We start from the raw sequence: 16157 nt of genomic DNA on the forward strand, positions 1-16157 counted from the left end.
TCCCTGTGATTTGTTAATTGTCATAGCAAAAGCTATTCTAATGGGAAACTGTAAATGTTGTAATACGAATAGCATATCAAGATCTCCTTTGGTGTCTAATGTTTTCCACGGAAGATGTACTACATTACCTTTCTTGTTGCCTGTTAAAATTTTACATGTCAGAATTGTTCGACCAATTTTGAATACAACTTAACGTATTCTACGGGATACTGTAAGTTGATGTTTTCATCTTCCACACCATCACCACCAACTGTTCCAGCATAGTCTATTGATACCCATGTAACCAATTTGCCATGTAACCGATCGTTAATATTTGTGTAAATTCATTTGACTTCATCGTTTCTCAGTACTAGGATTGCCTGTGTACTCATTTCTTCTGTTGATAACCTTTCAGGATGAAATTCTTTATTAAGATTGGGACATAATAAGTCTTCTTTTGTTGGGAACTTAAAGTGAAGAAAATGTAAAAATTTATAAGAGCTCAGAGTGCAGAAACTGTGTCTGACATAAGCATTCACACGAGTGAGAGGTGAGAGGACAATGGGTGTGGGCTGTTAATGGTTGAGAGTAGGGTGGGACTTGATAAAATATCTTGGCAATAGTCTTGTCTCATGGGACTTGAAAAAATCTCTTGGAAATAGTGTTGTCTCATCTCAAGATTTTTTTTTTACAATAGAGAAATATGGCAGGATCTAAATCAAAACATTTTAGAATAAGCGTCTATATCAGGAAAAATGATTCTCTTCCCTCCCTGCTTCTAAAGATTTGCTCTGGTTGTTGGCTGTCCTCTCTTTCTTTCGGGTGTGGGTTGAATTTTGGTGTGTTAAGTTTGACTTGATTGTATGGAATGTTATTTGCTTCTAATTAAAATCAATAAAAAAAAGAAACTCCTGGATTAGCTTCATGGAGTTACTCCAGTACATTCCTGCGGCATGCAGAAGGAACAACAACCCTAGAACCCCAAAGAATGTAGCCATTTTGGACACAAAGCTCATGATCTCTGCTTTTAAATGGCTTCAACAGACCTACTCTGATGATGGCCAGATCTGTAGCAAGAACCTTTTAACTTGAGACAAAAACAGACCCTCTCTATCCATATATGACTTTCCCTCTTGAGCTATGGCAGACCACCATGCCATTTCCAAATTGCCCAATGACTGAATGAACAGCCATACAGAATATTTCTTTCCTTTATTTAGGTCTTCACCTTCAAACACAAAAGAGCACAACTAGCTTTAGAAGAGCATGACCCACTTTACCTCTGTGGTGGACACTGCTGTGATTTGGTGCTCTTGAAATTTTTCATCAGCACACTTCACCATCAGATAGATGAAGTGAAGTAATTAAAAAATATCCCTGTACATCACATTAGAACATTTCCATAAATTGTTCTCCCAATTTGGCATCTGGTGTGGATCTGGGACCATCTGGTCTAGATAAAAAAAAGAGGAACATACTGACTACATGTTTGCTATTAAATTTTCTCAAGCAGGAAACTTTAGTACATTAAGCTGAGGAGTTTATGGAAATGGTCAGAGGTTGTGCTTTATATGCCCACTTCTATGACCATGTCCACTGTGTCTTCTAGTCACACCCCATGTGCTGTCAAAACATTTAAATCCTTGAAACAATGCAAGACTGCCAGACATACAATGCAAAATGAAAACTAAAAAAAAACACAAAACCAGCATGAAACTAAATAACTATAGAACCTGTCAGCTCTGCCTGTCTGAGATAATTACACCAACTTTCCTTCCTGTATTTCAGCTATATCACACATGGGTACCTGCAGATCACCTTCATAGCTCTTCCAATGTATGCAATACTACACCAGGGCAGGAAGGGGCACTGTCACTATGGATCTCAACCAAGAAGGCACCCAATGAGTGCATTCAATCCCCAACATCTATAGAAGGCACCATAGCTTCTAGTTGAAGGCTTATAACTACAGGTATGTCAGGAAGGAATTGTCTTTTTTGTACCTGGACTTTCAAAAGAACAGAGCTCCTGAACCAACCTGCTGAACACAAACACATTAATGAAGAATCCAGTTAAGGCAATTTACAGGGCCAAAAAGCCTAAGTTTTTGTTCACATGGTGCCATCACACACTCATGCCAGAAAATTAAACAGGGTGGCCCGGTTGGCTCCCCAACTGCTTCTTTGGACCTCTTTAAGTTTTTTGGACCATGTCAGCTGTCTGTTGCACATTATTGACTCCACATTAAAACAACACCACAAACAGCTCTTCATACCGACAGAAGTCAGTATGAAATATGGCACAGCTGGAAATAGTGAGCCAGAGTGAGTGGGGATGTTTTCTGTCTTTGTTTTCAGTTGCTAGAAATTTAGGGACGCATCCAAGTTTCTTTGTTTGCAGCTGATGTGGCCAAGTAAAGATGAGTGAATTAAAATTGAGGGTTAGTTCACATCAACCACTAGAAAATTTTTTAAGCCTCCACAGTCCAGTTGAACCCATTCGCAAAGTCTTGAAGATGAGAAATGTGGTGATATCTCCACAATGGAATGCACCAGTAGGTCAGTCACAGAAAAACTAAGGACTAATTGTACACTTTTTTTATAAATATATAGAATAAGCAAATGTAGCACAAAATTCAAAATGTGAACTTTGTAACAGTTTGTATTTAACAATATAAATGGTTACTTTCAATGGATGGTTGTTCTCACTTATCGATGATACAATAATGTTTTCGTTTGAAAAGCAAGCTACTTTTTTTTGTAGTTGGTGGCCACATTCTAGCAGACATACTGAGATGTTTAGGTATTAACTCTTTATCCAAATAATCCATAACTTGTCCTGCAAGGAGTTCTGGGGAATGAGTACAGAACAAAAAGCAGAATTAGAAGAGATGATGCCCAGGCACTTTAATTCAGACAGGGTCAATTTATCTTTTGGAAGAAGGGGGGATCAGAGTACCTACAAGAACATAAACAGATAGTGAATGTGCTACCAACTGAAGCTTTATCGATGTTTATCAACTGCTCCACAGAGCCGCTTCCCTGTTTAATGTTAAAGGTAATTTAGAGTGGAAGACTGTTGTGTGAAGATGTTCAGACCTTTAGCAGACTTTCTGAGAGTTGCTGTTTAGCTTACCGGAACCGCCATGAAGTTATTTTCTGGAGAGGACACCTGCTTTGATTGTGTTTCTGCCATACTCCTTTGTTGGCCACCATCTTCTCCCTTAATTCTGAGAGTTCCTTCCTCGTCCTCCTCTCTTTGCTGCATCAGAGTCTCCAGCTGTCTTCGTTGCCTCTCCTCCTCTCTGGATTTTAACATGTCCAAAAAGTGAAGGTCTCCTTCTTTGGAATGTGCAGTGTCTGGCTCATCTCGAGCACTGTAAGAGAAGTGGGATTTCAAAATTAATTTAGACAGAAATCAAACAAACCACAAGCCTCTCATTCTACTCAGACAGATAATTTTTAAAATAACTATGGAGTCATCTGGCCAAGTTACAGAAGAAAGTGAGTGCATGTCAATCAACCGATCAACGTAACCAGTCATTAAAAGCCTTTGGGCCTTGTCACTTTGCCAGCTTTGTGTTTACCTTCCTACATAATAACAAGAGAGGCTTTTCTCCACAAGATCTGCCTAGGGCAATTGCCTGTCAGTTGTGGGTGAGAGAAGGAAAAAGAAGTGCAGACAGCATTATGTCTTTATCTTCTTACGCAATTTCTAACAACAGAAATAACAATAACTAGGACGCACTTCACTGACTAGCCTTTAAAACACAATGGTGATGTATGCCCAGCCAGACAGAGGAGTGGAGTAGTGAGAATGTCTGTAAAGCCAGCAAACAGAAGATGAATGCTCTAAAAGAAGCAAAGGGTGTGAAAAGCCTCAGTAATACAGAAGAAGGGGTGCAAAGGTCTTGAACCTGAGCTTCAGTGTTCATCTGAGTAAGTGAAAATGTAAATGATGTGTGATTACAGGGTGACATCTCAACACTGCTTGTCCAACCATTAAGATAATATAATTTCAGATGAAAAGATAATATTAGAAATAAAAATGTACATACATATTTGTAGTGAGGGACAGGCAAAAGTTCAGAACTGGCAGATTAAAGCACCAGGTAACCAAAACCAAAGAGCAAAACGAAAGTCAGAAGTTGAGGACAAAAATAAGTTCAAAATGAAGAGCAAAATCTGACGCTAGTGCTTAGTTCAAGTAAAGCTAACTACCACTAATAGAGATTTGCACAAAGCAAAGTGTACCCACCAAGAGATAAGCAGTAAAGGACCACTGTCATATTTAAATTGTCACATCCTGTGACATAAACAGCACAATAATCATGGTCATGTGATGAACAAAAATAACAAACATAATTCAAAATTACACCATCTCACAAGAGACAGTAAAGATGAAATGAAAATAACTAGGAGTACCATAAATCAAATAGGCTAAAGATCAAAATTGGCAGTCAAGAAGACCTTTCATCAAAGCCAAAATACAATCAGAAAAGTCAGAGTCAAAAACAATGGTGGAGATATGAAAATCCAGAAAGACTAAATAATGATCTTTTATTGCAGTGAAACAAGGTTTATCCTTCAAGTTCGGATACCCTAGAAACACCTGGGTGTCCTTTGTATCCTCATCAGATTACCATCACAAATATGTGCACCGCAGAGAATTCTGGGCAAGATCACGGAGAAATAGAAACTTAACAAAGCAGCTCCTAAACGAGTCATCACAAAAAGGAATTAAATAATGAACTTTCTCAACACAGATTCTAGAAAGAATCAAATCTCATATTTGAATTCTTTGAGTCTTAAAATCATGTAATCCCTATACAGATTAATAGGAACTGCACAGGAATTTTCATAAAAGATAATCAAAGTTGGACATCATAACAGAAATAAGCCCAACTCCCCACTTCTGACGTCACGCTTCCCCCTCTCCTCAGCCTGCAGCCACTGTCTTGGATTAGCAAGAATATATCGTTCCTGTAAGCAAACTATGATACTTAGCCCGATGACAGAAGTTGCAAAATCAACTGGAATGTTCAAGCAAATTATACAAAAAATAAGTAATCTAAATCTGTAAAGTAGTTCTCTTGTGAAAAGCGGACAGATGTTGAATTTTATATATAAGGAGATGTGTTTCTTTTTTGTCATATTTTTATTCTCTATTTTCTGTAGAGTATGCTTCCTTAACTGTGTCCAACTCCTGACAATTAACAATTTTAACAAAAACAGTGCAGGTACCTACCAACATTAACGAGCTCCAAAATGAACATTCACATTGGGAAGACAAAAAGTCAAACAACATGGAATACACCAGAGTTACTTCAGTGATATATTCACTCGTATGGTTATTAGGAAACTAAATTCACCAGACATTTTAAAATTGAAAAATTTGCTGAAATTATATTGAAAAGACAACAGTTATAAAAACAAAGAAAACAGTATCACTAAACAACTACACATGTTCAAGAATACAAAGAAACTGAGCAAAAAGCACAGGGCCAGATAGAAAAACACCTTCAAAGTATTGATGCAACCACATATCAAAATGAGCCTTCCTTTTAATGGTCATGCTTCTAGTTCAATTTATATAGTGTTCTAAAATGATTACTAAGACAATGTTACCACATGGTGTTGTTGTTGTGTTATCGTAGGTTATCCTGTTTCCTGTCACTTCCTTTATTTCAGTCTTTACATTTTTCCTGTTATTTTAGTACAAGTATCATATCTAGTTAGCTTTTTCTGATGATGATATTTTATAGTTCAAACTTTTGTGTTCTCATGCGCTTTAGATAAACGTATCTGCTAAATAAATAAAGGCAAATGGCATATAGGTGTCTACATGCTGGCATGACACTTCTTATAGGGTGTGACATTTATAAAAGGACTTGACAAAGGTCTACATGGGAGAAAGTCTATCTACCGATCCACCCACTCCTTTCATTTCAGGGATATGGAAGGCTGGATATTGTTCCATAAGGTAGAAAAAAATTGTTATGGGCTTTGCAGAAAGTAAGGTAAATTAAATTGCAAAGTTCCTTCACAGAGACATCCATACTGTATAATACTCTCCCTTTACATTCATCCCTTATATATTCCCCACATCTCTTGTCACCTCGACTCTGACTTCTATTCCCTCTTTCATGCCCTATGTCTTGGCTTAGCTACCTCTAGTCCCATGGTTTTCAAACTTTTTTGAACAAGTACCACTCCGCGAGGACCAGTAAACTGAAGTACCACTGTCAATGAACCGTTAATTTACGCCCGTGTTGTTTTGAAGAAAAAGTCACTATAATCACTATAATGACTATAATTATGATGTTAAAGTGATATTAAACTAATTAAAGAATCGTTTTAAAAAAGTGTGAGGTGTATAAACAGGTAAAACGACTGAAAAGTCAAATGCGCGGTTATATGATGGCAGATTCTTGCTCACGAAAAGAATTTTAATAACTTTGTTCACATGCAAAATACATTATCACTTGTAAGGTTACTCACTCTTACTGCCATGCGTAGTGTGAAACGTGCTCTTTTTTTGTCATCAGGTCCTGGATCCGTGGAGAAAGTGTGCTTACCGAGACCACCAGATCGTATTCCAAATACAAACAATTTCTTGGTTTCGTCTTTATGCTTGTCATGGAAGAAAATGCCTTTTCACATAGATACGTTGAGCCAAAGGGTAGCAGAGCTGTAATCGCCTTAGCACCAAGTTCATCATGCTCTTTCCTCACTTGACTCCAGAATTCTGTCACTGATTTTTCTTTGAACATTTCTTGGAAATGCTGATCTGTCATATCTGTCAATATCAGTTGCTGCTGGATGGAAAGATAGGCACTCATAATGTTCTCCATATTAAACGGCGATGTAATCCAGCTCATTCTAACGTCGCTTCCTGACGTCAAGAATGGAAAATATGATACAAATTCCTAATGGAGCTTCTTCAGATGGTTGTTAATAACTTTCTGTATTTCCTTTGTATCGACGGCAGCATTAATTGCTAGAAATTCCGAGAGAATCGGAAACATTTCCAAGTTTCCATTTGCGACCCGATTCATCCAGAAACAGAGTTTCTATGAAAAGCTGAAACTTTCTCTTCCATTGTAAAAATGTTGTGTCCATATCCCTGGAGAGACACGTTCAGTTCGTTTTTCATTTTAATTTTTTAAACACGTCTGCAAGGTAACCAAGGCGGCAAACCCATGACACATCTTCAAACTTATCTGCAAGGGATGACAAATCTTTCAGGAAAAGATACACTTCATTACGGAGCTCAAAAATCCTCATCAGAACTTTTCCTCTTGAAAGCAATCGAACTTCTGTATGGAAAAGCAACGTCTTATGGTCAGAACCTATTTCTTGGCACAATTGATGGAACAACCGCACGTTCAAAGGGCAGCTCTTGATGTAATTAATCATCTTTATAGCATCATTCAAGGTCTCATGCAAAATCTCACTCATTCTCTTCGATGCCAGCGCATGTCTATGCAGGATGCAATGAGAGGAAACTATTGAATTATTTTGTTGCTTTGCTCTCGCAATGAAATCAGCTGTTCTTCCTGTCATTGCTGCTGCTCCATCTGAACAAATTGCAATGCACCAAAAGCAAAGATTATCAAGTTCGCGGAAGAAATCATCGATATGTTTGAAAATTTCCTCACCAGTTGTTCTCTCAGGTAAAGGTCAACAAAGCAAAATACGTTCGATAATATCTTCAGAATCTGGAACACGAACAAAAACGACCAACTGGGCTTCGTCTGAAATATCTGTGCTTTCATCCAACTGCATCGAAAACTCCTTAGCTGCAATTATCTTCTCAGCCACCTGTTGTATCAAATCCTCCGATATATATTTAATTCTCCTTTGCACAGTGTTATCAGAACATGGAATACTTTTCAAAAAGCTGGCCATTTTGTCGTCGAACATGATTGATACGATTTCTATTGCCGAAGGAAGCACAAGTTTCTCAACGACAGTATGGGGTTTATTTTGTTTTGCTGCTAGCAATGACAGAGCATATGATGCCTGCAAACACTTGTCAGGCACACTTCTTGTTTTTCTGAACACTGTCTGCCGCTTCAAAAATTCGTTTTTGGACCTCTTTGTCAAAAAACGACGACGGTTTTCTGTTGTGATCTATGTGCTTAGTTGTAAAATGTCGCTGAAGTAAGGATGGCTTCATACACTGGTTTGACAGTACCTCATTGCAGATAACGCACACAGGCTGCTGATGAGTGTCGCTTTCAATGTAATAAAACCCCCATTGCAAATAGTCTTTGCTGTACTTGCGATTTGGTTGGGCTGTCTTTATTTTCTTTTTTGGTTGTTCTTTCGGTGTATCTCGTCACTCAGCATTCAGTGGAAATGTTGTTTCGGTAGCACCGGAAACTTTGCTGTTTGAACCGCCTCTTTGTGATTCTTGCACAGATGTTGCCACTTTTCTGATAACAAATTTGTCCATCTTGAAAGAACTACGCATGACACAACACGGTAAAATAGGTAAATGGCGGGTAAATCACTTTGCACGCAGATCGGAAACGTACCACCTTCCTTGAGACAAACCATAAATCAAATTGAAGAAATGAGAATGCTGAGAAGCCAGTTGTCAATTCAACCCAAATTCTTTCGTTTGTTCAAAGAAACAGACACGAAAAGGTAATTTCGCAATTCACTTTGAAAAAGGGTAGACTTGAGATTAAACCTGCGAGGGTTTAAGCTTGGGCACCTGGGGCATAATAATCCATTTGCTCCAACATCTGGTGATTCACCGGCTGAACAAAACTTGTTGTCTATTTCTGTGCTATTCCAATTTTAGACCAAAGACATCAGTAGGTAACAGGTTTTTGGGAAATGGGTGCCCGCGCTAATAAAAGCCAGCTTGGAGTCTTCCACGCATTTACAGTAGTATACTTATACTATATGTGATTATATGCAACATATTGGCATTCTAGCAACATCGATTCGTGGAAAATAAAGGACCACACGAGTACCACTTGGCATGACTTGAAGTACCACCAGTGGTACGCATAGCACAGTTTGAAAACCGTGGCTCTAGTCCACTTCCTCTTGCATTGACGACTATAATCTTAAAGTCACCTTCTCCAGGTCTTGTAACTACTTTCTGCTTTTCATACCACAGCTTTTCTTTCAATATTGCTATGAGAATATTGCCCTCAAGTTCACCTTATGCCACAAACCTCTGCTCAATCTTGCATGACACTTTCCAACAGTCCCACCCATCACAGTCACTGACTTGGCCTTTTTCCTTCTTTAGCCTCATCTCTAAGTGTGCCACTCCATGGCTGGACTATGAATTCTATATGATGTAGAGACTCTATGGTATCTGTCAGGCTGTCCAGAAAGATAAGACCTTCTGTCTATCATTACACTCTAACGTATCTTATGCCTTATTTTTTTCATTGCCCTTGTCACTTGAATGAAATTCCAACCACATGTCTTGATCCACAGCTCCTTGTATGACTCTGCTCAACACTTTCTCTTATCTCCGCGTAAAATATCTTCAGTCCAGCTTTATTCTTTTTTCCTTTTCTCAAGTTGTGGAACTGCTTGACCCCAGCCTACTATCTTTAAGGTGTCTCTTAAAGATATATGATTTCTTCTGCTGAACTTTGGATCTACTGTATTCTTTTGTAAGCCAATTCTCTTTTGGTTCACTGTGCTTATATTTATGGATTCCACTTTTGTGATCTAGTCCTTGTGCTATCATTATGGTATTTCTATATGTTTATTAAAGTTTCTCAAATGATGGGTAATTGTGCAGTACTTTGCCAAAAACTCAGATATAGTTCTTATTTCTTCTATGTTGCTTGAGAAAAGGTGTTGGCTAAATAAATAAATAAAAATCAGACAATAAAATCCCACGGATGAGGACCATCTTTAGACATGAACTGTGTTAACCTGGGGTCCCATCACTGATACCATCAAAGTTCAAAATCACTCTTTTACTATCAAGATACTTGATGTCTGAGCTCTCACTCTCATATTAGTCTGCTGAGATGAATTGTGATGTGTGTTTAGGCAGTATTTATGGCCCATAGTGTAGCATATTTAATTCAAATACATTTAAGAATTTTACTATACTCAACACATATCAACACAACTACGTCCCTCCTTCTGAAGGGACACACAGTAAAACTAGCCTCTCAAACAATGGTGTCCTCCTGCGGTTTGTGAACATATATTGTGTTACTATTAGGCAATTCCCAACAGGCATAGTGAAAACAGGTCTTGCGAGTTGAATGTCAGCCATACCGGCAGCACTTTTAATAGGCACATCACAAGCAGAGAATAGCATGGAGGCTGGACGGTGAGAAGATAGAAATAACCAGAAGGTATGAATCTACAGTACATTAACAATGTCACTGACAATGTGTGTCATCTCACCACACGGGCTGCTAGCTTGACATCATTGGGAAGTAGTGACAACAGTCACAAAGGCTCTATCAACGTGAGCAGCTCACCACGTTGATGTGTCATTTGAGTGCACACGGAACATAATATGTGCATGCTAGTGAACATTTAAGGAAAATGAGAGAAATACAGTAAAAGATGTAATCCCCTCTCCCAGTTGACACCCACATGTCCTATTGTTGAGTACCTGTGATGAGGGAGAGCTGCAGCTTGCGCCTCCTCTTCAGGAGCTTCAGATGTGGAGCAGAAGCTTCGATTCCTCCGCCTCTTCTCCCTTTCCACTTCTTCCTCATCCTCCACTGTCCACTGTCGTGTCAAGCTGTAATGAAATCAAGAAAGGTTGATGTCAACTTGGCATAGGTGATTCTTGTGAAACAAGAATGAGATTTTTGAGATTATGAAAACAAGTTAGCCATGAAATGTGCACATGCTCCAGGTATACATGATGTAGTGGCCACACCAGTCTGCCCAGGCTGGACACTCCATGTGCACGGGTGTCAGAGGGATGATGGGTGATTCCAATTCAGCCCATTGGTACTTAGCACTGCGCAGATACAGTAACAATCAAGTACAGTTGTAGCCAGAAATATTAGCCTTGTTGCAGTTTTTTCAGATAATGCAGCAATTCTTCCAAAAAATGTATGACATTATAAGATGATTGGTGAAAAAATATGTATTTAATTTACTCACAATGGAAGAACACCAAAAAATCTGAAGAAAATAGGCAAATTTAATCTTATTTCACACACGACCCCAAAAACAGTATAGACAAAATTCTGAGCATTCTTGACTTATATTTGATTATTTGGTGGCACACCCTTTGAATAGAATAATTATAGTCAAGCTCTTCCTGTAGCTGTGAGTGAGTATATAGCACCCCGCTACTCTTCTTTAGCCAGGTCATCTTCTCTCAATTGTTCTTTTCAAATCTCCCCACAAATACGTAATGTAGATCAGGACTCATTGCTGGCCACTACAATCTAATTATTTCTTACAACTTCGGATAATTTAGTCTCTTTTTTTTTTAGTTTTTTTGGGAAAAAAAGTTTTTTTTTTCTAGGTTTTTTCATGTTTCTCCAATGTAAATAAATGAAATATATATATGAACACAAATCATTTTGTAATGTCATACTACTTTGTGGAAGAATTGCTACATTATCTGCAAGAAATTGCAACAGTACCATTTTTTAGCTGTAACTGTAAGTAACCATTCAGATTTTAAGTAAGTAACAAACACACATTTTAAGAAAGATTATATAGAGATTAGAAACATTTGCTGTGTTCGAGGAACATGAAATTGCCAGCTAACAGAGACAAGAAACTCCCTAGGCTTCCCAGGCATTTGAAACAAGCAAATTCAAAGTTTAGCTGACTTAGGCCAGCTGGTTGCTATCCTCCTTCTGGGTCAATAACTGCTGTGTAACAATGATAGCCTGCTGTTATTGTAGCAAAAATTGATGCAGTGGAAGTCTTATTCTGCGGCCCAGAATAGTAAGTTTTAAAGGCTAAGGCATAGGTAAAGAAAGATAACAGGAAGTAAAACAAAATGGGGATTATTAGTTATGGCAGGTAAGGACTGACCAATGTTTATGAAAAATAGCTAACAAATAATTTTGTACTATGAAGATCTTGATCAGCAGACTAAAGTAGGGATTCAAGCTACTAAAGTAGTTTGGATGTAATGGCTTACACCAGAAGTAGATTAAATTTTAGGGATCAAACAGTTAAAGGATCTACAGCTCCAAAAATGATGAACACCAATCAAATATCATCCACATTGGGAACTCGATTATTCTCAGGTAGAGTCAATCCTAGCACCATTGAACGCAAGGCAGCTGCCCACCTTGGTTGGGTCCTCGCCCCATCACATGCTCACAACTTACTCACTCATGCCAGGCAAGTTAGACTTACCAATCATTTTGATCTGCAAACCTGACGAAAATCAACGTAAACATGAGGAGATCAGGCCTGACTAACTAAGTAGCTTTTAAGTCTCCTTTCATTCCCAAACCTGATTGCACTTTTATAACCTGAATTCCACCTACACAAATACTAAACAGATGACTCCTACACCGGAAGAGGCTGGAAACTTTTTTAATTTCCAAACACAAAGTGTGAATGAATGCCAACATAAAACCTTGAGACACGCCATTAAAGTAAACAGCAAACATACCTGACACACCCTGACAGTATCACAAGTTGGTGTTGAGGGTGAGTGAGTGTGCCTATATGTCTGTGTACTGTTTCTGTTTGCCTTCTATATTTGTGTATGTGCTCCCAATTTGGTGTCTCCATGTGAAAAATTCCATATGACAGAATGGAGAAAAGGTAAAAGAATAATTTGAGCCTTCTTATCCCAGGTGCTTGTGGAAGGTCTTTGGACAATAATAGACTACTAGACATTAAGCCCGTTACAATAACGGGTGCTAGAACAGTAGTGCATAAACATTAGTAGGAACAGTCTATATTAAATGGCAAGGACCTTGACGTCATTCTGTTTGTTGTCTTAATTTTTTTTTTTTGTCAAAAATATTTTTGCAAGAAGCCTAAAGTAAAATAATAATAAAAATAAAATAGAAATGTATATGACAACACAGTAAGTATAATTAATATTGTCTTAGTGTAAAACTTTGTAACAATCTGTAAGACACAATATCTGAAGAAGATATTTAGGTAAAATTTTCTATTTTTTTACCTCATGAAATTTTTCTATACAATTTCATTATAGACAACATTTCTTGTAAATATTCTGCCTGAGTTTGGCAACAGTTTGCCTTGTTCAGGACCATCTACAACCTTGACAACAACATCTGGAAAACTTCTAACTCTTGATAATGCAACATATAACTGACCGTGTCTGAATACTGGCTCTGGCAAGTAAATGCCAACTATTTCTAAGGTTTGCTCTTCTGAGTCTTTCTCTTTTAGCGTTTTTCTGACGGTCATTTTTCTTCAATCGATCTATTTGCTCGTATTTTTCTTTGTCTTTCAGCATTTCTTTTGTTGATGTTTACTTGTTGAGCTGACTGTTCTTCCAGGAGATGTTGCTTATATAGGATTTGATTGTCCGTGTCTTTTGTCCTACTTGACGTGTCCTTTTTTTTGGGTGGCATGTTGTTAGTAGATACGTCCGTAATATTTTCTCTGACAGTAATACTGACTTTGTTGTCCATAATATGACTTTAATTTTCTTTCACAACAGTGGGCAATCAGCAGAGTGTCCCCAGAAACTGATGTAATGTGTGGTGTGTAGCTGATAATCGTGCCTGTGGCGTCTCCCCAGCAAGTACTGTTTAGTTCCTCAGCAAGTATTTTAATCTGTGCTGGCGTGGAGCTGATTATTGTATGTGTGACGTCTCCGCAGCAACGGGATTTATGTGCGTGGCCGCGACTACCCAATCAGCACTCTTCCCAGCAATGTTGTCCTTTATTTCTTATCATGCGCAGCCGTGGCAAGGCCATTCATTGTGTGCCCAGCTTCTAGTGTGTGTGCTTTATTTACTTATCATGCTCGGCAGCAGCTAGGCCATTCACTGTGTGCCCGGCTTCCACTGTGTGTGCGTCCACAGTGCCGCGCGCATGGGTGGGGCACGGTACGATGCACGGCGCAGCCCGCACATGTGCACTTCGCCAAAAGACACACACGCACGGACACCTGGATGCACACAGGGGTTTTATTAAAGAGGATAATGTAACTGTCCTCACCACAGTGAGTGCTGACACCTCTCCGGCAGACAAGCCGGTTAATTTCCACATGCACTTCGATGAGATTGCTGATATTGTCAACCAGCAATCCAGCACATATGTGAGGAAACCATGCTTACTGTGTTGGAACAAAACATAAGGAGAGCTTTCAGGTCAGTGAACACCAGAAAGTCAGCAGGTCTATACAGCAATCCAGGACATAATTTTAATCAACTTGCACCAGTGTTCACTGTATTATTTAATCTCTCCTTACCTCAGTATGTCATAAATACATCACTGTCCGTGTACCTCATAAATCACATCCAACCTGCCTAAATAACTAATGTCCCATTGTACTAACACCTATAGAAATGAAATGTTTAGGGAGACTAGCTAAGAATTACATATTCTCTTCATATTCTCAGTGCTAAGCACTAGATCCATTATAGTTCACATATCACTCCAATAGATCCATGGATGATGCCATCACCTTGATCCTACATATAGTACTCACCCGCCCAGACAACAGGAGAAAGAACTACATGTGAATCCCATATATAGACTATACTGTAGTTCAGTATTTAACACAAAACTCCTCTAAGCTATTCATCAAGCTCAGTGACTTGTATCTAAGCATTTCAATGTGCAGCTGGGTTTCTTACTATCTGAAAAGTAATAACAATACAAAACAATTTATTTTTGTATAGCTCAAAATCACTCTTCAGTGGGTTTTAGTTTAACAATTCCCTGGTTAATCGACAGCCCCCCTGCCTAACTCACTAAGAAGACAAGGAAAAACTCCCAATAAACCCTGCAGGAAAAAAGGAAGGAATCCCCAGGTGGTTTGAGTGGGTGGTCACAATTCATCATTCCTCATTCTCTATATAGGGGCTCCACAGGGCTGGGTTCTGACTCTTCTGCTGTACTCCCTCTACAATATGACTGGAAGGCTACAAATGACTCTAACATCATTGACGTATGCAGGTGACACTCAGCTGTGGCAGGCCTGATATCTAACAACAACAAGCAGGCTTATCTAGATGAGACTGAGAGTCTGTCACACTGAAAATAGGACAACAGTCTTGTCCTGAATGTCAGCAAAGCAAGTTTTGTTTACTGTTGACTTTGGGAGAAAACAGCAAAGGAAATTCCATCCCCACAGTATTAACAGTCAGACATGGAGGACATGGTGGGTAGTTTCAGATACCTCGGTGTCCACATCACAGAGGAACTGTCCTGGTTCAAGCACATTGACATCTTGGTGAAGAAGGTGACCTCAGATGCTTCAGGGATTGTAAACTGCCCTCCCAGATACTAAAGAACTTTTCCATATTGAACATCAAAAGTATCCTGTCAGGAAGTATTATTGTTTGTTTTGGAAACAGCATGCAGCAAGACCGTAAAGCTCTTCAGAGAGTGACTTGGTCAGCCGAATCCATCACTGGATGTGCACTGTCTAACTTACAGGAAATTGATATTAAGCAATGTTGGACCAGGGCAAAGAAAATTATCAAAGATACCAACAACAGCCTCTTCTCTGTGCTGTGATCAGGGAAATGCTTCCATTGCTTGAAGACAAATGCAGTGAGACTGAGGAGGAGCTTTTTTCCACAGATCATCTACATCCTATCCTACATAATGAGGACGCTGCTTAGATACACATGATGCCCTATTGTTTATTATTTTATTTTTTTTAATTCAATTGATTTTCTTGTAATCATTCCATACCGATAGATACATTTTTACAAAAAATAGGATTGAAAACAAATCAACCTAACCCCCACCCCTGAGAAAGAGAGCATGGCCAACGGAGTAAATCTTAAAGCTGGTCAAAATACATACTGTAAATTGATGAGTATAATAGGCGGATAAAAAAAAAGGAAAATGGGAAGAAAATCTATTTCCTCAATGCTTTAAGAGCTTATTCTAAAATATTATTAATTAATTAATTAATTAATTAATTAATTATTAATGCCAGGTTTTGAAAAAGTTCTGCACAGATCCTCTAACTGAGAATTTAATTTTTTCCAATTCCAAATAGTATAAAACATCAGTTACCCACAG

General features: G+C 38.6%; 1 protein-coding gene across 4 annotated transcripts in view; it reads right to left on the reverse strand.

The window, feature by feature from the left end:
• lad1 (ladinin) overlaps positions 1-16157 on the reverse strand; it is an 89260-nt gene that overhangs the window by 45247 nt on the left and 27856 nt on the right. For 3 of the 4 annotated variants that reach the window (XM_039748728.1, XM_039748727.1, XM_039748725.1), the window contains exons 1-3: positions 12321-12406; positions 10597-10728; positions 3115-3355 (exon numbers count right to left, since the gene is read on the reverse strand). In XM_039748728.1, coding sequence (XP_039604662.1) covers positions 3115-3355; positions 10597-10728; positions 12321-12364 — 417 coding nt within the window. In that variant the 5' untranslated portion in view covers positions 12365-12406. Of the gene's footprint in view, positions 1-3114; positions 3356-10596; positions 10729-12320; positions 12407-16157 lie in introns of those variants that run through there. The other variant, XM_039748726.1, reaches the window with a different exon arrangement.

This window comes from Polypterus senegalus, chromosome 3 (assembly GCF_016835505.1).
Source record: "Polypterus senegalus isolate Bchr_013 chromosome 3, ASM1683550v1, whole genome shotgun sequence".
NCBI lineage: Eukaryota > Metazoa > Chordata > Cladistia > Polypteriformes > Polypteridae > Polypterus > Polypterus senegalus.